This window comes from Leptosomus discolor, chromosome Z (genome assembly GCF_034619465.1).
Source record: "Leptosomus discolor isolate bLepDis1 chromosome Z, bLepDis1.hap2, whole genome shotgun sequence".
Classification (NCBI taxonomy): Eukaryota; Metazoa; Chordata; class Aves; order Leptosomiformes; family Leptosomidae; genus Leptosomus; species Leptosomus discolor.
Genome location: NC_141419.1, coordinates 65,863,458 through 65,883,048, shown reverse-complemented (window position 1 = coordinate 65,883,048; position 19,591 = coordinate 65,863,458). Strand labels below are relative to the sequence as shown.

At 39.8% G+C, this 19,591-nt stretch overlaps 1 protein-coding gene across 1 annotated transcript; it reads left to right on the top strand.

Moving 5' to 3' along the window:
- Positions 1–140: 140 nt before the first annotated feature.
- GFM2 (GTP dependent ribosome recycling factor mitochondrial 2) lies at positions 141–19,164 on the top strand. Its single transcript, XM_009951615.2, has 21 exons — positions 141–223; positions 494–583; positions 1,147–1,231; positions 3,960–4,005; positions 4,955–5,052; positions 6,099–6,224; positions 6,629–6,717; positions 7,930–8,018; positions 8,260–8,320; positions 8,416–8,601; positions 11,414–11,494; positions 12,248–12,396; positions 12,883–13,023; positions 13,106–13,205; positions 13,982–14,171; positions 15,497–15,573; positions 16,065–16,203; positions 16,352–16,537; positions 17,717–17,832; positions 18,047–18,229; positions 18,686–19,164. Exons 1-21 carry the CDS (start codon positions 176–178, stop codon positions 18,812–18,814), a joined length of 2,409 nt encoding a protein of 802 aa, XP_009949917.2. The 5' UTR covers positions 141–175; the 3' UTR covers positions 18,815–19,164.
- The last annotated feature ends 427 nt before the right edge of the window (positions 19,165–19,591 follow it).

Here is a 19,591-nt window from a genome sequence, read left to right as displayed (position 1 = left end):
TGGTGTCTCCTTAAGTAAGTAGCACCCGCTGCTTTTGAAGCTTCTGCACTCGGGCTTTGCGTCGCAGTGGTTTTGGTGGTGCTTAAAAACTCATAGTATTTAGTGTTTTCTGTTATTTCTGTCTCGCGTGCACACTTTTCCCTGCCCCCCTTCCTCCTTCAGGATAGGAAGAGCTATGTACATCTCACTGATCGGTCGTCGGTGCTCTGGAGCTTATCTGAGCGTGAGTATGAACTCTGATGTGAATTATTCTGTTTCACGGTTGGCAGGCTTACTTGAGAAATATATTTGGTGTTTGTGGGCATGCGTGTATGCTGACTTTTTAAGGCTTAATAACTTTATTTTTACAGATCTGATACAAATTTAACTTGCAAAGCAATAAACTGATCTAACTTAAAAAGCAGTTAAGTTTCATGATTGATTTATGTGGAAGTAATATAGTTATCTGTTTCCTGTCATAAACATCATGTACAGTGTTTGCATATCTTGGCAGGGAACAGCTTTAGAGACAGGAGCCAGAATGTTGGGAATTATGAGGAAATTTTCGGCGACCACATTGAAGTCATCGAGTTTGTACAGTGAGGTAAATTTTTTCCCAAATTTTGATACTTTCACTGTAGCAAAAGAAATACTCAGGTTACCGTGAGTAAACTTCTTTTTGTTTGTTTGTTTTTCCTTTAAAAATTGGTATCCAAACAGGTTGCATAATTTCATATTGGAATTGATTTTACATAAGTCAGAACGTGTAAGTTGAATTTGTAATTTTCCTGTAAACTTTTTTAGTCATCTGTGATTTTGATTACCTAACATTTGTCATTGTTAAATTTATATTATTTACACAAATAATTAGACATCTTTAAAATATTGTGGCTACCAGCATCATGTTTTGATGCTGTCATAGATTTTTACTGGAATTCCCAAATAATACTGGGATTGGACTTGGTTTAAACGTCGGTGCTGCCATCTTCATGTTTCTGCTTCCAAGTAGATGGTATTTTGAGTTTATATAAGTGTTAAAACCAGTATTAGTTCCTGTAGGTATTTCTTTTTAGTTTCGTTTTCTACAACTAGCAAAAATACAGCTACAAAGTAATTACTTATCATGATAATGATAAATATTCTGTATGGGTTTTTTCTCCTTTTAAGTGTGTGTATTTCAGGAAGACAAAAATGAGAGTCATAAGTGTGACGCAGCAAAACTGCAGTCTAAGAAACTACCATTCTCCACCAGGTACAAGTTTAAATTATTTTCTTAATGTTAGGGATTATTCCAAAAATGAATAAGAATACTTTATAAATTGTGTTTTATTGTATTCTTTTGGTCATTATTTGTAGAATTTGTTGTATGAAGCACAAACAGCAGTTAGGTTCAGGGACTGTGAAGAAGTGTTTTATATTGCTGTTCTTTTCTCAGTATATGTGTGGTGTAAAGTCTTCAGAAAATAAGAAAAGGAAAAGATGCAGATAGAAAAGAAGTCAGGTCAATTGTGAAGTGTGCTGGAACCCCTGTCCAGTTGCCTGAAGTATTAATTGGTTATCAAGCAACTGATGATATCCAGCCTGTGGATAAAACAGAGTAAAAATAATAAGATACTTGGAAAACAAAATTTCAATTAGGTGTAATTTTTGATTTTTTGAGTAGCTACCTTGAGATTGAATGGAAATCGATTGATATAAGGTAGCGTTAGGAGTCAGGGCTGCTTTTTCTACATCAAGATGGAGACAGGAAGAAAATATTGTCAACTGGTGCATAACCAACTTATTTTTTATAAACACAATTGTTAATGGATTCAGCACTGTGTATCTTAGCAGAAGTCTTTAGCCTGCAGTCACGTACCTAAGAAGAAAACTTACTCTTAGTTGCTGATGTCAACACAGTCTCTCTTGCTACGTATTACTGTTTCTGTGTGGTTGTCTATGCAATGTCCTTGCTGTCTCCTGTGTTTAGGCTCTGCTTTGCTGTGCTGCATCCCTCAGCATGTCACATGGAGGCAGAGCTTCATTCCATACACAGGAAGATCACAGAATCACAGAATGGTTTGGGTTGGAAGGGACCTTAAACATCACCTAGTTCCAACCCCCCTGCCACGGGCAGGGACACCTTCCACCAGACCAGGTTGCTCAGAGTCCCATCCAGCCTGGCCTTGAACACTGCCAGGGAGGGGGCAGCCACAGCTTCTCTGGGCAACCTGTGCCAGTGTCTCACCACTCTCACAGGAAAGAATTTCTTCCTAAGAACTAATCAAAATCTCCCCTCTTTCAGTTTGAAACCATTACCCCTCGTCCTATCACTACACTCCCTGATGAAGAGTCCCTCCCCACCTTTCCTCTAGGCCCCGTTGAAGTACTGGAAGGCCACAATAAGGTCTCCCCGGAGCCTTCTCTTCTCCAGGCTGAACAACCCCAACTCTCTCAGCCTGTCCTCACAGGGGAGGTGCTCCAGCCCCCTGATCATCTTTGCGACCCTCCTCTGGACCCACTCAAGCAGGTTCATGTCTGTCCTACACTGGGTGTCCCAGAACTGAACACAGCACTGCAGGTGGGGACTCACTAGAGCAGAGCAGAGGGGGAGACTCACCTCCCTCGACCTGCTGGCCACGCTTCTTTTGATGCAGCCCAGGATGCAGTTGGCTTTCTGGGCTGCAGGTGCACACTGCTGGCTCATATTCAGTTTTGCATCCACCAGCACGCCCAAGTCCTTCTCCCTGGGACTGCTCTCAATCCACTCATCTCCCAGCCTGTATCTGTGCTTGGAATTGCCCTGACCCAGGTGCAGGACCTTGCACTTGGCCTTGGTGAACTTCATGAGGTTTGCACAGGCCCACCTCTCCAGCCTGTCCAGGTCCCTCTGGATGGCCTCCCTTCCCTCCAGCGTGTCCACCGCACCACGCAGCTTGGTGTCGTCAGCAAACTTGCTGAGGGTGCACCCGGTGCCACTGTCCGTGTCACCAACAAAGATGTTAAACAGCACTGGTCCCAGTACCGATCCTTGAGGAACACCACTCATTACTGGTCTCCACTTGGTCATCAAGCTGTTGACCATGACTCTTTGGGTGTGAAGATATCGTGACTTAGACAAGCAAGAGATCTCAAAGAGACTAATGTGTTATTTTGCAAGTTATTGTAGAAACTGTGGGGAAAAAGGCAGTGTTAGTTGGAGTTCTTGCGTGGTGGGTGTTGGTGAATTTGCAGCCTGTTACCTTGCTTCTCCTAAGATCAGTCTTTGTCCTCATTGAGACGTTAACCTATAAGACGCCTCTTTAACGTCTCTGGTAAAAGGGATGATCTGTAGATGGCGAAGGAATGTAAGTTTAAATGTTGTTGAATTCTGTTTGGCCTATCAAAGATAAACTAAGGTACTAGGAAAGTGAGTTCCTGAAACACAACTGATGTGGCTTGAGTAACTGAATTATGGATTTGTTTCATAAAAATTTAGCTTGGCAGCTTATTTTCCAACTAAATAGGGTGTGAGAGAGGAAATACCTTTCAAGACAATATGCATTTAAAACTCCTAAGTCCCATGTTTTCTTAACCTAGGTCAATCTGTGTTTTCTCCCAGAGAATTAGGCTGCCTAGTTTCAGTTTAAAGGAGAAGTTACTTTTGAAATTTGTTATCTAATAGCCAGTTCAGATGAACATCAGCATTACAGTTGTCTTGAACTGTGGCATGTTTTGTTATTGCTTCTGCAGAGTAAGATTTTACTGTGCTGATGATACTTTTCTGTGTTGGCTTTTTCCTATTGTTTCTAAATTACAGCTGTTTTGAAGAGTTTGTCTTTTTTTGAGAGAGAGATTTATTGAAAATTAAGTACATATCTTTAGAAAATTGAGGTGGTAGAGGTTACAGATTGTCATAAGTTTTTTAGGAGTTTTGTTAAAGTGTTTAATGTTGTTAAAATCTATCATGCCTACATTGGGACCAGTTTTACAAATTGTTGTTTTGTTTTGTGTGTCTCCAGGAGATGTTAAGTCTCTGCGTTCTGTCATTAATCCTCATATATCCAGGTATGTAATGCTAGCTTAGTTTTCAGATGTAACTGACAGTCAGGGGAGTTGGTGTGACAAAAAGTCATGGGTTGTTGCTATGCTCATCATGTGCATAGTTCATCTGCATGTTCTAAATTAAAATTAGTACTTCCTTACTTTTACCCTTCTGGTGGTTGTTGGTGGCAGAGAGGTCTTGGGCTGCCTGTTGTTTACATCATCAGGAGCAGAACAGGGCTGTTGGGGAAGCTCCAAATCTGGTGGTTGCTGAGAGCTGAAAGAGGGGGAAGGGATATCTTGGCAGGCACCGCTGTGGGCAGGTTATGCGCTGTGTTGTATATATTAGATGAGGGCCTTAGCAATGAGGGGCTGAGCTGCCAAAGGGGGTGAAGTTCCCTTGGAACACTACTTCTGTGCCAAGGGTGAATTCAGCTAGCATTAAAGGTGCTGATAAATATGGGGCTGACCGCAAGCCTGTGATGTGCAGAGCTAGTGAAGCAGTTTTGGAAGCTGCTGGTGAAGTACTTCAGAAAGGAAGACTTGGCTGAACAGAGTCAAGGACCATTTCAAGGGAGCTCGGATGCTATGTTTGGGGCATAAAGGGTATATACCCAATGGATTGTTTCAGGCACCAGAGGTTAGGGATTGGGATGGACAAGAGGGTGGAGGGGCTGCTTCTGTCTGTGGGGAGGGCAGATGGGTGAGGATGAGGCTGAGAAGTGGCCTCCCCCTGAAGGGAAGCATGGAAACCTGTTCCAAAACTCTTGAGTACTACTGATCTGGAGAAAATCTACCATTTCAATACTAACGTGCTTCGGTATCAGAATGTACACTGTATCAGATATCCAACAGAGGAAAGATGTTATTAATCTGGTATGCTATTCTCAGTGAATATGAATTGTTCATAAAATAACAACATCACTGAATAAAAAAATTACCACAATAAAAGCAATGTTTTCACTTTATGCAGAATCCGAAACATTGGCATTATGGCCCACATTGATGCAGGGAAAACGACAACAACAGAGAGAATGCTGTATTATTCTGGATACATAAGAACACTTGGAGGTTAGAAATGGTTTTTGTATTTGAGTGAGTTTGAGAGATTTAATAGTACAAAATTACATGCAGTGCAGTTAGAGGTTGCTGGTGGAGTACTTACCGTAGAAGCCAGTTCTTCCAAAGTTGTGCTGCAATATAGAGAAATTTTAATGCACATTCCATTATGTTCTAAGGCAGTTGTACTTTGAGAGATCGTAGGTTCGTATTTTTCTTTTACTGCGTTGATTTGTTTAACATTTAATGAGCAGTTCCCCGTGTTTCGCCTGTTGCTGACTGGCCGTTCTGGTAAAGCTGTTTCTTCGGTTCTCTTTTGACCTACAAAGAAACCAGATTAACAAGAAGTAACCATTTCTTTTGAAAGTTATAGCACAGGAAGAATTCCTTGCTTCAACAACTCTCATAGAACTCTTCAAGATTGAAAGGGTCACAGCAGCCCCCATTTGGGCTACTTTTTGACTTTTTAAATTTAATTCCCTCTTCTCTACTGTGTATGAGAATGGTAGAAGATGTTGAGCATGGTGGCTTGCTTGTTTAAAATGTGGAACTGCTGCTCTTTTTATTAAAATTTAAAATTAAAAAAAAAAACAACACAAGCAAAACCCAACCTCATACTTGTTTGTTTTGGTTTGGTTTTTTTGTTGTTGTTGCTTGTTTTTTTAACTTCAGTTTAGTTTTAACTTCGTTACCTTTTAATTACTAAATTTTAAAATGTCAGTCACATTCCATACAATGAGTGCAGCCAGGTTTTTTAAAACTGTAATTTGTTCATGATTTTGGACTTTGCTTTAGTAACACCAGGTTTCTCATGGTGTTACTAGGATTAAGAACAACAGAAAGGCTGTTGGAATTGCTTGTCTTTGACTTACAGAGCATTTGTTCACTGGAACGGGAGTATGGGTAAATTATCATTTTCTGAAAAGGCTAGTTTTCATAGTTTATACATATATAAAAGGGATAGTATTTCCAGATCTCTCTGAGCATCTGAATTCCGAGACAATTTTGGCTTTTGAATTATTTACCTACCCAACTATAATCCTGCTTCCTGTTCACAGATGTTGATGATGGGGACACAGTGACAGATTTTATGGTACAGGAGCGAGAACGTGGTATTACCATTCAGTCTGCTGCTGTTACATTTGACTGGAAGGACTACAGAATCAATCTGATTGACACCCCAGGTACTACACTTTAGCAGTACTCACATTATTAGAGAAGAGTAGATAAGGTGGGGTGTCATAGAACAAAGTCTGAGTTTTAGATATGGTGCAATATTTGATTGGTTTAATTGGGGCAGTAAAAAGGCCTATACTGAGCTCTCTTCAGCTTTGGCTAATTACTGATTGCTGGTACTTAATCTAGCTTGTTTAAAGTGAGCTCACGTGTTTCCACGCTAAATTGCCCTCAGTTCTGGGGTTGCAACGTAACAGTCTTGTGTGTTTCAAGGGCTGATGGGTACATTTCTCTGCAAGTGAAAACAGGGTTGTTTTGACATGATTTTAAAAAACCCCTAAAAATAGTTGTAATGACCTGTTGATGTTGCCTGTTTGAATTATGATGGTGTAAAAGGGAGGTTGTTTTTTAGGTCATGTGGACTTTACAGTGGAAGTTGAGCGTTGCTTGAGAGTCCTGGATGGAGCAGTAGCGGTGTTTGATGCTTCAGCTGGTGTTGAGGTAAAAATAACTGCTAGAAATTTTTATTTTTTGTCTAGTGACTTAAATCAGACTGAAATAGTAATAATAGTATAGAGATGTTGCTCTGTATTACCTCTTTTGATGCTTTGATCAAAATTCAGCTTCAGGAAGCCCAGCATTTAATTTCAAGTCCTCTAGTGTGCAGGCATGTCCATGATAATAAGGGGTAAATAAGTGGGATTCCATTTAAAGTCTGGGAATTTTTTGTTGTTTCGCTGCTGTCCTTTAGGAATGTTGATTGAGGTGAATGCTTCTGGCTAGCTCCACCAGTGGAAAGAAATAAATATCTGTTCATTTCTCACTTTCAGTTTTCATGTAGAAAATGAGTCATTTTCATCCACAATTCCTCCCTCCCCAATGTCCTGTTTAACATGCCTTTTGGGGCATAGTGCAGAAGAGGTGGAGGCAGGCTGGAATTTGACTTTATAGCATGAGATGTTTGAGTAGTTCAATCCTGTAGAAAAGTTACATGTTGTGAAATCACTGTGTTCCAGGGGACATACCTTTTTCCTGGATGAGGGATGAGAGAAGTCTTGATTGGTCAATCACATTATTTAACTTGCTATTGGAGAGCATTTAGGAGCCATCATATATGAACCTGAACTGAGTTAACAGCCCCCACCCCCAACAACAAAACAATTAGATCTGCTTGTGGTTTGTTTGTTTTTTTTCTAAAACTGTGTAGGAAGTTCTTGCGTTATTTCCATGTACTGCTAAGAGACTATTTCTGAATCTGAACTGATTTTCTTGTATACCTGTTTTAACTTTCAAATAAAAATGTGTATCATCATAAATGGCTCAGCAGTACACAAATTACTAGCAAAACCACAGTACTTTTAGTGTTGTATATGTAGCCACAGAAATGCTTGCCTGTCTGTGCTTTAAGTAACTTGGCAATGAAGTCTTAAGTCTCTACTGATTTTTTTTTCCGTATATATCCCCTATAATGCTTAGTTTCTCTCCATGTTCCCACACATGCCTGTGTGTACTTAGTGAAGGAGGGTGAATGACAACAGCTGGGAGATGAGATGAGACAAAGCTGCTTGTGGAGTTCATCTGTGCTGATACAGGATTGTCACAACACAGGCAGCACAGTTCCCTTCTGTACTCTGACCTCAGTCCCCCAACGGTGTTGGGGAGAGTATAGTTCAGCTATCAGCAGTAATATTTCCATTTTGTCTTTTGCTTTAGGCCCAAACTCTCACAGTGTGGAGACAAGCAGACAAACATCAGATACCACGAATTTGCTTTTTGAACAAGATGGACAAAACCAGGGCAAGGTATTTAGACAGTTATTTTAATCTCATGGCTAAAAACCTTGTAAAAGAGTGTATGTAACTGAGTTAAAGTTTTTCTGTTAAGCATGGAGCAAGCCAATTATGTTAATACTGTATACATCTTTGATTATACAGATGCATATTTTTATTTTAGGAGTAATTCTTGCAGTAAATAAGGAATGGTAAACCTATTTTACTATAACATTAAGTTTTGTGTAACTTAGTATTTGTTGTTTTAATATAGTTTTACATATGCTGTTGAGAGTATCAGACAAAAGTTGAAGACAAAACCTTTGCTTTTACAGGTAAGCTTAGAAATTAAATGCTTATTTACTTCCTTTTGAATGGAACTCCTTTCTTAATTTTTTGCAGCTGTCTAAAATCTCCACTGTATTTGCAGTTGCCCATTGGGGAAGCCAAGACCTTCAGAGGACTGGTTGATGTTGTGACTAAAGAACAAATAATTTGGAAACCTACTTCTGAATTGGATGATGGAAAAAATTTTGAGCAAAAACCACTGCTGGAGTCTGATGATCCCAACCTGTTCCAGGAAGTCCAGGATGCAAGAAATACCTTAATAGAACAAGTAAAGTTCTAAAGTAAATACGTAATATATTTAAAGCCGTTATTTAGAACAGTAGGAAAAAATTGGCTGAAAGGCACCCCTGGTGGTGTCTGCTGCAGTGACCTGCTCAAAGCAGGGCGACCTTCAGCATTAGGTCAGGTTGCTCAGGCCTTCTTCAGTTGAGTTTTCAAGTCTCTAAGGATGGTGATTACAATCTGTCTAGGCAGCCTGTCCCACTGTTTGATTGTCCTTGTAGTGAAACATTATTTCTTCTGGTCCAGCGGGAATTTACCATGTTGCAACCTGTGACAGTGCTGCTTGTTCTTTCCTTCTGTAGCTCTGAGAAGAATCTGTCTCTCTTTTCCCTGAAGCAGGCCCACCACCACCACCATCATTTCAAGTAGTAAGAGACAGCATTTGCATTGTGCCTTAGCCTCTCCCAGTGAGACAGACACAACTCTTGGGGCCTGCAGCTGCATTCCAGCCACCTTAGTGGTTTTCCACTGGACTTGCCACAGTTCGTCAGTCTCTTTTGTGCTGGGGAAACTAAGAGCAGGCAGGCAGCGTTTTAGATGCAGCTTCACCAGTGCAGGGTAGTTGGTACTAACCTCTTGCCCTGATCCACTGGCTATGCTGTGGTTGATGCAGCCCGGTATGCAGTTAGCCTTTGTCACTGGAAGGCAATGCTGCCTGGCTTGTCCAGCAGGACCCTCTGGTTGACTTCTGCAGAGCTGTTTCCTAGCTAGTTGTTCCCCACTCTGTATCAGCACATGGATTTCTGCTGTCACAGGTGCAAGATTCTGCATTTTTCCTTATTGAACTAATTTCAAATTTTCTTCGCTTCCTTTCCGTCTGTCAAAGATGTTTAATGCACATCGAAAACATTAATACGTGACGCAAAACACGCTGAATATAGAGAGCTGGCCCCCCTGGCTGTACAGTACATGCATAATATGGAAAATACTCCCTGCTTTATAAATAAGGAACTGAAGAAAGCAGACACCAGCTTTTGCATTCAGTTGGCTAACATGGCATCTTGTGCTGTCCTAGATGCCAAAAGATACTTGGGACATTCACATGAGGCCTGGCAGATGTGACCCAGAACCTGCAGGATAGCCATGCCCTTTTGGAGTGGCAGCTAGAAGCTGGGTGGGATGTTGCAGGCTTGTCAAAATATCACTAACTATTGTGTTAGAGGCAGCTGAGGACCACCATAAGTCTTGTTCCAGATCCATCCAAAACATCCCTGGGAGACATGAGAAAAGAACAGTATCAATATTTCTTTAACATAAATTGTCAAACTGTGAAGCTAAGAAAGGTAATAGAAACTTGATCTACTTCATAACCAGGTTTCCACAGTTGACAGTTTAGAAGGGGTGAAGAATGGAAGAATTAATGGACATAAAAGAATAATTTGCCTGTTGAGCAGTGCAGAACATATGATAGATAGAGTTTGTCGAGAGTGTTCTTCTTCCCCCATCAGCTGGCATTTTAAGGTCCCGCATTGTTTTTTGTCATTGATAAAATTATTTTGGAAGAGTTGGTTGTACTTGAGAGGCTCTAAGCAAGTCTTCTGCCCAAGTAAAAAGGGGGTTTTATTGCATTGGATTTGCTTATCTATAACTTAACAGTGTAGCAGTGATTACATTCGAATGCATACTTACATAAGCAAAAATATGGGAGATTAGCAACTGTGTTTCAGGTATTGATCAATTTTGCTGGAAGGGCTGCCCTCCATACAACTTTTGAGTAACACTCTGCAAGTGCATAAACAGATGATGCTATACGCTTTCAGTTTCCTTTGAAACATCAAAATCAGAGATCCATTTTATGCTGCTCTGAGTTCAGTAAAACACGTGCACAATCTGGTGTTCAAAATAATGGTGTTTTAAATGGGAGTGATATTACTCAGCCTCTTATCTTAAGAAATGTGTTGTACGATAGAAAACTTTGTAAGAACAGTGTTGGGTTTCTTTTCCTTTGGTTTCTGGGCTCTTCATGAAGCAGGAAGGCGTGGACCAGTAGCATGGTAATTGAGATAACTTTGTATTCAAAAATATTTTTTGATATGCTTTCTACCCTAGTAACACTCCTTATCAGAAACACTGTGAAATTTAGTACTTAGAATATCAGCCATCTTGCACACTTAGCTTTCAATTAATTAAATGAACGCTTTCCTTTATCTCTCATGTGTTTAACTGTTAGCTTGATTAGACTTCTGATTGCTTATCAGTGATTCATTTCAGTATTTGGTCAATGGCTGTCATAGCCACTAGAGGGGCAAAGTGCCTTCCTGCATGTAGAGTGTCCCGGGTCTATGACAGCACAAGAGATGAGGTTCAAAGGGTAGTTAACTTAATCGTTAGGCTAAGTGGTACAGTTTGAAAACACTGTTGAGCTCCTGTACCTACAAAGGTCAAAATTCCCTGAAGGCTTGTCTGTTTTTTTTTCCAGCTGTGTATCTGCTGGCTTGCAAAGGTTACTTGCTGCTTCCTTCAGACTTCAACTTGTTTGCAGATCTGAAATAAATTCAGTTATACCCTTCATGGCTGCTGCTGTACAGCAGCAGGTTTTTTCAGTTTCAGGGAGAAGCACACGCATTTTCTCTTCTGCTGGTGTTGTGTCTGACAGCAGCTTTATAAGTTGATTTTTATTTTTTCCCCCTGTCCTTTCTTGAAACCTTTGTTTCCATAATATTCTGTGGTTTATGATCTCTGATGTCTTTAAAGGCTTTGTTCCTGCTCTGTTTAGCTATATATCCTACATAACTAAGATTTGGGACTTGTCTGTGAAACTGCTATATGCCGAATAATAAAGAACTATTCTGTTGAAGGTTGCAGAACTGGATGATGAATTTGCTGAACTGGTTCTAGGAGAATATAGTGAAAATTTTGACTTAATACCAGCTGACAAGGTAATTTTTACATTTCGTTATTTATAAACAAGTTTTTACTAGCTGATATTCTGAAGGGTGGGGTTTGGCACATGCAGATTTTCTTCCTTTGGCATTTTGCAGATGTGCGTATTTTATCAACAAAAAACCCCACACCAGCTTTTGTAGTGAATTTACAGTGCTGTGTATTTAGGACAAAGTATATTCAAGCTTAGTATGAATCTTTTTTGTTAATGCACTAGCTATGATTCTCAGCCACACTAGACACAATTTTAAAAGTAGGGTACCTTTGTGCAGGAAGGTGAGTTTTGTTTTGGTTTGATTTTGAAAGTTAGGCTGCTGTGAAAGCGTTTAGGGGAAGATGAATGTAATTTCAAGGTAGAGTCAGTGCAGTTTGTGTCCAAGCTGCTCATTCTTACTAACAAAAGTAGCATCACAACCACTATGAATTGGTTAGGTCTTCAGACACTGCATGTTGAAAGTGGGGAGGTACAACATTCTGAATTAAAACGACTGTTAGAAAGAGAGAAGAACAGCTGAAGCTGTGCATGAGATATTTAGAAATCTTAAAAGCAGTGTCTTCTGTTTTGGAATCTAAACATTTGGGTTTGTGATTTGGATCTCACTGAAAGCAGTGAAAGGAGTTTGGATGAGTGATATTTGCCAACATACTTTTTAGCTTTTGGGAATTTGTGAGCAATATCTGATAGCTGGAATGCAATTTAAGGCTAAATCGTAGTTCACATGTTAACAGAAGGTAATTCTTTTTTGCAGTTACAGTCTGCTCTCCGCAGAATCACGCTAGCTCAGAAAGCGGTACCTGTACTCTGTGGCAGTGCACTGAAGAACAAAGGAGTGCAGCCATTACTGGATGCTATTACTATGTACTTGCCTGCACCTAATGAGCGTTCATATGAGTTTCTGTAAGTACAGGGAGAAAAGGAGGGTCAGGAAAAAGGAAAAATAAGTAGGAAAGCATAAAAGGAGAAAATGAAAAATAGTAACAAAGCATTCATATCTTTAAAAATGTGATATGTGGTCGTGAAAATACACTTGAGTACTGAACCTGCTTCGGTTGGTGCCACTGAAATGTATGCATTAATCTCCAGTTGTCAAACTTCAGAGTTCTAATGTCTATTTTCAGTCTGAGGAGATTGCCATTTTACAAAGCTGAGGTCTATGGATCATCTTTAGTGTTGGCTGAGTCACATGATATCTTACGTGTCCTACTGGATCTGGAACTGCTTAGGTTAATATTTTTCAGTATAAACTGATTTTTAAAAATCTGCCTGTATTAATATTACAGTAAGAAACATACCGCTTCTTAAATGAGTGGAAATTTAGGTAAATGTGAGTTTGAGTGGATGAATCCTACAAGTATGCTTTTTGTTGTGCTTTTTGTTTTGCAGACAATGGTACAAGGATGACCTGTGCGCCCTAGCGTTCAAAGTTCTCCATGACAAATGTCGTGGACCACTAGTTTTCATTCGCGTTTACTCAGGTTCACTGAAACCTCAATCAGCTGTATATAATATTAACAAAAGTTGCACGTGAGTAAGGTAGAGGTGTTGATCAGTGTGTCGTTGGAATGTCTGTTAAAAGGCCTGAGTAATACAAGAATTTCATTTTCAGGGAGAGAATGAGCCGGCTGCTCCTGCCTTTTGCTGATCAGCAAATTGAGATACCATCACTAATGCCTGGCAACATTGGCCTTACTGTTGGGTTAAAACAGGTAATGGAAAATATTGATTCTGTAAAGGGGCCTGTTTCACTAAGTGTGCTTTCTACTTTTATGGTATTGTATCTCAGATGTGTTCTTCATTATTGTGACACATGTAAACTTCCTTTATTTTAAGTACACGTACTTCCTCCTAAAATGAAATATTGCAATGTACAGGTGTCAGTAATTAACCTAGGAGATGCAGTGCTGATTACATGGCAAGTACTGAAAACCCAAGGTGTGTTTTAGTAGGGTTCTGAGCCTGGATTTATGTTGTAACTCTTAAAATACACGGTAATGCCATAGAGAGACCTCCTGTGGGGAAGAAGAGTGATGTTCCAAATGTTACCCAAAAGCAACAATTTAACTTTGTTTCATGCTGGCTTCTATTGTTTAACTGATTCAGTGTTTTATTGTCTGAACAAGCTGCATAGATCTCATTTGCACAGATTTTCTAAAATGTAACCAACTTCGGCTTGCATAAGCAAATTTTCATTTACCAGTGATGGTTTTTTGTGGCTTTATATCTTGACTGGTAAGTTAGATTTAAAATGCAGTGAACTGGACAAAGACATGTTAGTCTAAATTTGAGCACAGGCACTGTCCTCTTTCAGATAATTTTAGTTATTTCAAGAGAGAAGTTACAGTAATTGTAAGTGGAGTTTAGCATAAGTGATTTTGAGGAAGAGAAATGGTCAGGGTTTGTGGTTTTTTTGTTGTGTTTTTTTTTCCATATCCCCTCCTCTCCTGCTCCTGTATCTTGTTGGTCACGGGGTGTTGATCTATAGAGTGCCACTGGAGATACCATAGTGTCATCAAAGGCTTCAGCAGTAGCTGCAGCACGCCGAGCTGGAAGGGATGCTGGGGGAGAGAAGAGGTCTGCCAGTGACATAGAGAGCCTTCTGCTAGCAGGGGTGGAGATCCCTGACCCCGTCTTCTTCTGTACAATTGAACCTCCTTCCATGGCCAAACAACAAGGTACGACAGAGCTACCTAGGAATATGATAAGGTATTCTACAAATGGGATATTCAAGCATAACCATATTCTCCTATGTAAGGAACAATGCTCGGCCCCAGTCCATGCACACCTGGTTGACATGAGTGAGTTGCACAAACTTGTCCGTCGGGGATCTAATAAGGCCCTTTTTGGTGTTTTGCACAGACGATATATTTTAGATTGTGGTTGTCAGTATCCTTTGCCATTACTACATTAAGCAGTACTAGTACTAGTACTTTTCTAGTTTTTGTGTCTAGAAAAGGAGTAGTTCTTCATTTTGAAAGAAGAGATGGAGGCACTTTCATTTCCTATTGTCAGGCTTATTACTTTTGCTGCAGTCACGCTGGTGTGCTGTACATAGTGTCCTGAGTACAAATAACCTTGACAAATGGTGGGGGTTTTTTAGTCAGCACTTGCAGTTTTACTCGATGGTGTAAAGTCTGCACTTACTGAGGCTTCTGTGTGTCTAGTTAGGGTCCACCCATGCAGTGTGACCTGTAGTCTGACTGCCTTTCCCGAGAATCTGTACCAGGGAACTTGGGTCCATTTGACTCTTTTTGGAAATACATACTTTAAACTCTGTATCTTCTTTCCAACGAAGCAGAGCTTGGGTGGGGGTGAAAAGGAGGAAGAACAAGTACCAGTGTAGTATGATGGAATGGAGCAAGGTAGAATGCAGATTTGGAGCACCATGTCTGCAGGCTGAGCCACTGCGTTGTGAAGTGTTCCTGTTTTTTGGGTGTTCTGGTTTGTGGGGGTTTTCTGGGTTTCGGTTGTTTTTTTCAAAGATTGTAAGGTAGATAAATGCAGCCTCCATTGTGAGTTTATCATTCTGTAGCTGCTTTCCTCAACAGTTAAAGATAATGGGGAATCAGAAAAAATAATTTGCATTTGAACCTTTTCATGTTGAACTCATCTTGAATATTTAGGCAAGTCATGTATGAGTTAGTTGACATTTTTTTCTTATTTGTAAAAAGGGAGCAGTACTTTTTACTGACTTGACGAAGCCCTTATGGGTTCCATTCTGTCTTAATACAAGTAAAAAATATCACACTGAAAATGGTATTTTTGGTAATTAAATAAGCACTCTGTAGGATGCAGTTAATTTGTTGGAGAGAATCAGAAGTTGCAAGTTGCTTGTAATTTGAATCGACTTTGTTTGCCAAAATCTGTGCTTCTCTAGATTCCTTTTGATTCCTTCTGAGAATAAGATTTGACCTGATGAGGCAAGTGATGTTTAGACATTCATTGTGGTTCTCAAATTACTGAAGTTTTTTTAGATATAATGTTTGATATTTATGTACAGAATTGGATAACGCATTGAGCTGCCTTCAGCGTGAAGATCCAAGTTTAAAAGTGAAGCTAGATCCTGACACAGGACAAGTAAGATGAATCTTCTATTGCTTGCTCAAGCTTAATTTTAGAAGTGTCAAACTTCAGTTAGTTCATTTACATATTGAGATTTTCTTGAATAAAAAGGACTCTCTAAATGTTTGTATCATGTATGTACAAAATTCTGTGCATTAGACTAAAATGGAGCCTTGTGCACTTAAGCTTTACAGAGAAGAGGAAGTCATCGTGTGTTCTGCATGTTTTTGAAAGTTCTGTGTTTAAAAAAGCTTGAATTACACGGTCTTCAAGATAATGTAAGATGACCTTCTTTATAGTGGTCACGGTAGTGGTAATTACCCTCTTGCTTATACGGTGTTTATGTCAGATGACATAAAGCAGTCCTGTTTTCTCTCTAGGCTCCTTATAATCTGAAATACTTCTAAGAGACTGTTCAGAGCATGCAAGTCCTTGCTTAAACAGGTTCTATTAAAACCTGAGTTTTGCACGTTTTTCCTCTTCTCTTTTAACTCTCTTCTTACTAGACTATTCTTTGTGGCATGGGGGAACTACACATCGAGATCATTCATGACCGAATCAAACGTGAATATGGAATTGAGACTTATTTGGGACCTCTTCAAATAGCATACAGAGAAACCATCCTAAATACTGCCCAAGCTACAGGTAAAATGAGTGAATGGAAGGAACAGCTTGTTTCTGATTTTGTAGCTTGATTTACTTTAAATGATCTTATAAGTAACTTTCTGATGAATTTGTATTGGGTTTTTTTCCAAATGGTTGGTTTGCCTTTTTTTTTTTTCCCCTCCTGCAGATATATTGGACAAAACAGTAGGAGATAAACGACACTTTGTAACTGCAGAGTTAGAGGTGAGGCCCAGGTTAGGGGAGAGAGCAATGACAAAACCCATCATCGAGTATGCTGCAAGTGTCATTGAAGTGCTACCCAAAGAACTCCAAGGAGCTATAGAAAATGGAATCACAAATTCATGCATTCAAGGTAAAGGAAGTGCTGTGACAGTTATACTGGTCAAACATTTCCGTAAGAAGCAATTTAATATGTTTCTAGGAGGAAAAACTTCCTCGGTAGCTTGAAAACTAAAAGATAGTACATATTAACACACATTAGGAGCAAAGGAAAATTCTGAAATTGCCTTAACTACAAAAATTGCCAAGCACTCCTTTCCCTATGTCAGGAATGGAAGTCAGCAAGCCTTTGGTTTTAAGGTTGATTTCTCCTCAGTCACTCAACAGTGAGCTTGGGGTTCTTTGGGTTTGCTTTTTGATCTGCTATCAGAGGTAACATGTATACTTAATGACATCATGTAAACCACAGCAATGTGACAAGTAGCTTCGGAGTCCAACATGTATATACCACACTTCTATTAGAGTTACTGCCATGTTTTTTGGATTTTCAGATACATTAAATCCATGAAAGTACACAATAAAAAGCCTTACCTAATTGCAAAGCATAGGCTTTCTAAAGGACTAAAAGCATTATATTTTATTAAAAATAGGAAGTGTTTAATAACTCTCCCTTACGTGAAATTAACAGGCAGTGGATTGATAAATGAGAATTACTCTAGAAGCAGCAGCATGAGGTGGTTTTTTTCATGCTGCTATGTTGAGTTGGAAAGCATCTTTCATTTCTGGCTGTGGAATGCATCTTGACTTGCATCTTCACACTGCTTGAAGCCACTTCAGAACTGTGCTGTCTCCAGCCTAAAATTCATGCCATTAAGTGCTTTAAAAAAAATAAAAATCTGGCCATGCTCTCTGTAGGAAGAAAGCTATGTGTTTCTGCTCAGATGTGGTTAGGGTCTCCTATCCAGTCTAATACAGTTTTTGGTCTGGGCTGGAGGGAGATAACCTACCTAGGAACTAGACGTGGTTCATCCCTCATGGAATTGAGTTAATTAACTCTGCAGTTTTGGTAGTAGGTACTCAAAACCCGCCTGGGCATAGTCCTGTGTAACCTGCTGTAGGTGACCCTGCTTTAGCAGAGGGGTTGGACTGGATGATCTCCAGGGGTCCCTTCCAACCCCTGCCATTCTGTGATTCTGTGAAAGAGCAAAGTGAGAATCTCTAAATTAATCCCGAAACTTTTTTGCCTGTGTCTTAATATTCTGAAAACCAAATGTGCCTTTTTTTTTTCCCTTGCCCCTCCCCCCTGCCCTAGGACCCTTGCTTGGATTCCCAGTTCAGGATATAGATGTGACAGTACAATCACTGACGGTGCATCCCGACACCTCCCACACGATGGTATCGGCCTGTGTCTCCCGTTGCATGCAAAAGGTACAGTGAAACTGTAAGTTGCCATAGAACACATTAGCATGATATACTCCTTGGAAAATATCTCTGACAGTGTAATGCCCTCGCTGGGGACTTTATAGCTCTTGGAAGTAGAGAATGTGAGAGGCAGTAGCTTGAGTTATGCAAGTACTTAACTATGTCAATTTACTAGGGAAAAAAAAAAAAGTCAACGTAACTCCCCTTCCCTTCTATGTAGGCTTTGAAAAAAGCTGGAATACAAATACTGGAGCCCCTGATGAACCTAGAAATCACAGTAAGCGAAGATCATCTCAGTGCAGCACTCGCTGACCTTGCACAGCGGAGAGGTAGTATTCAGGAAATCCAGAGTCGTCAAGATAACAGAGTTGTGATTGCTGCTGTTCCACTAGCAGAAATGATGGTATGTGATTATGAATGGTAAAATGCCTATCTGGTCTTTGTTTATATGCTTAAAAATAATTATGCTTCAGTTCACTTTTCCTGTTATGGATGAATAAGTTTGGAATGGATTTTTTTAATTGTATTTTAATTATTGAAGGTCTGAAACAAGCGCCCACAAATCTTGTAGTGTTTTTATGCCTGACTCAGATTGTTAAATCAGCATGCTCTTCAACTGTAAGTCAGAGTAAAGTAAATACTACTAAAAACGTTTTGCAGAGAGTAGTTTTTTTAAAAGTGTATTATTAGGTTGACTCATGCATGTACTCCACTTTTAATACAGTAATATTAAAAAAATAAAACTTACTAGTCTGTTGCAGTATACTTCTGACTTTCTCTGTGACCTGAGGAGCTTTCTGTGCTAACTTACCTTCCCTTTATCCCTAACCAAGTGACATGTGTTCTCCATTTTGTCCAGGGCTACTCAACAGTTCTCCGTTCTCTAACATCAGGCTCAGCAACCTTCACCTTGGAGCTTGCCAGTTATCAAGCCCTGAACAGTCAAGAGCAAAGCGCGCTTCTTCAGAGGAGAATGGGGTTGGTGTGATTGCTTTACTCTGTAGAACAGTAAAGGTATTTTCTATCCTCCCTGTTAAGTATTTTCAGAGGCCTGTTTATGTAAACCAGTATGTTCTTCTGGGACCACCTGGTTGTGGTAAATGAATTAGCAGCTGCATGAGCAGACTGTGCTCTTACCTGTGCAAGAGAAGGTTCAAGAGACGGTGCTCTTTTGGCAGCTGAACCAGCGATGCAACCACAATTTGCTGCTTTGCAAATTCTTATCTTACAGATCTCTGCAATGAGATGTGATGCAAATCCTCATCACAGAAATGAGCAGTGAGTGCACCTTAATGTGCCATTAGGACTGTTTATAAATAAAATAACTGTACAACTTTAGCAGTCTGTATCTTGATTTGTTTTCAGCCGAATAAGAGAATATAGTTAATACGCATTTTAAACTGTACAACTGTAAGTATTACTTCCTCTATTGTTAGAAACCAATTTGAACCACGGTTCAGGACTGGGTGTAACTTCTACCCAAGTGTGCTGTGGAGTGGATGCTTCTGCAAATTGAGCAATGTCTGTGCAAAAAATACGAGAAAGGCAGAGTTCTCAGAGGACAGTGATCCCTACCTACCACCTTGGAGTATGTTAAGGGAGGATTTTTTTTGACCTTTAGGAATGAGTGATTTAAGCTGACATGGTTCCGATGTGCTTGCTCTGTGTTACAAGTCAGCCCTGATTTGTAATTATCTGGTTACACAGAAATGCAAATAATAAAATACTTTGAAATAAAAGGATAGTTTGATCTTAATTTTTCCCT

Coding starts and splice junctions, on each gene's coding strand:
- GFM2 (XM_009951615.2), top strand. CDS start 176: ATGTACATCTCACTGATCGGTCGTCGGTGCTCTGGAGCTTATCTGAGC. Junction 8,602..11,413: donor GAAATACCTTAATAGAACAA/GTAAAGTTCTAA, acceptor ATTCTGTTGAAG/GTTGCAGAACTGGATGATGA. Junction 11,495..12,247: donor ACTTAATACCAGCTGACAAG/GTAATTTTTACA, acceptor TCTTTTTTGCAG/TTACAGTCTGCTCTCCGCAG.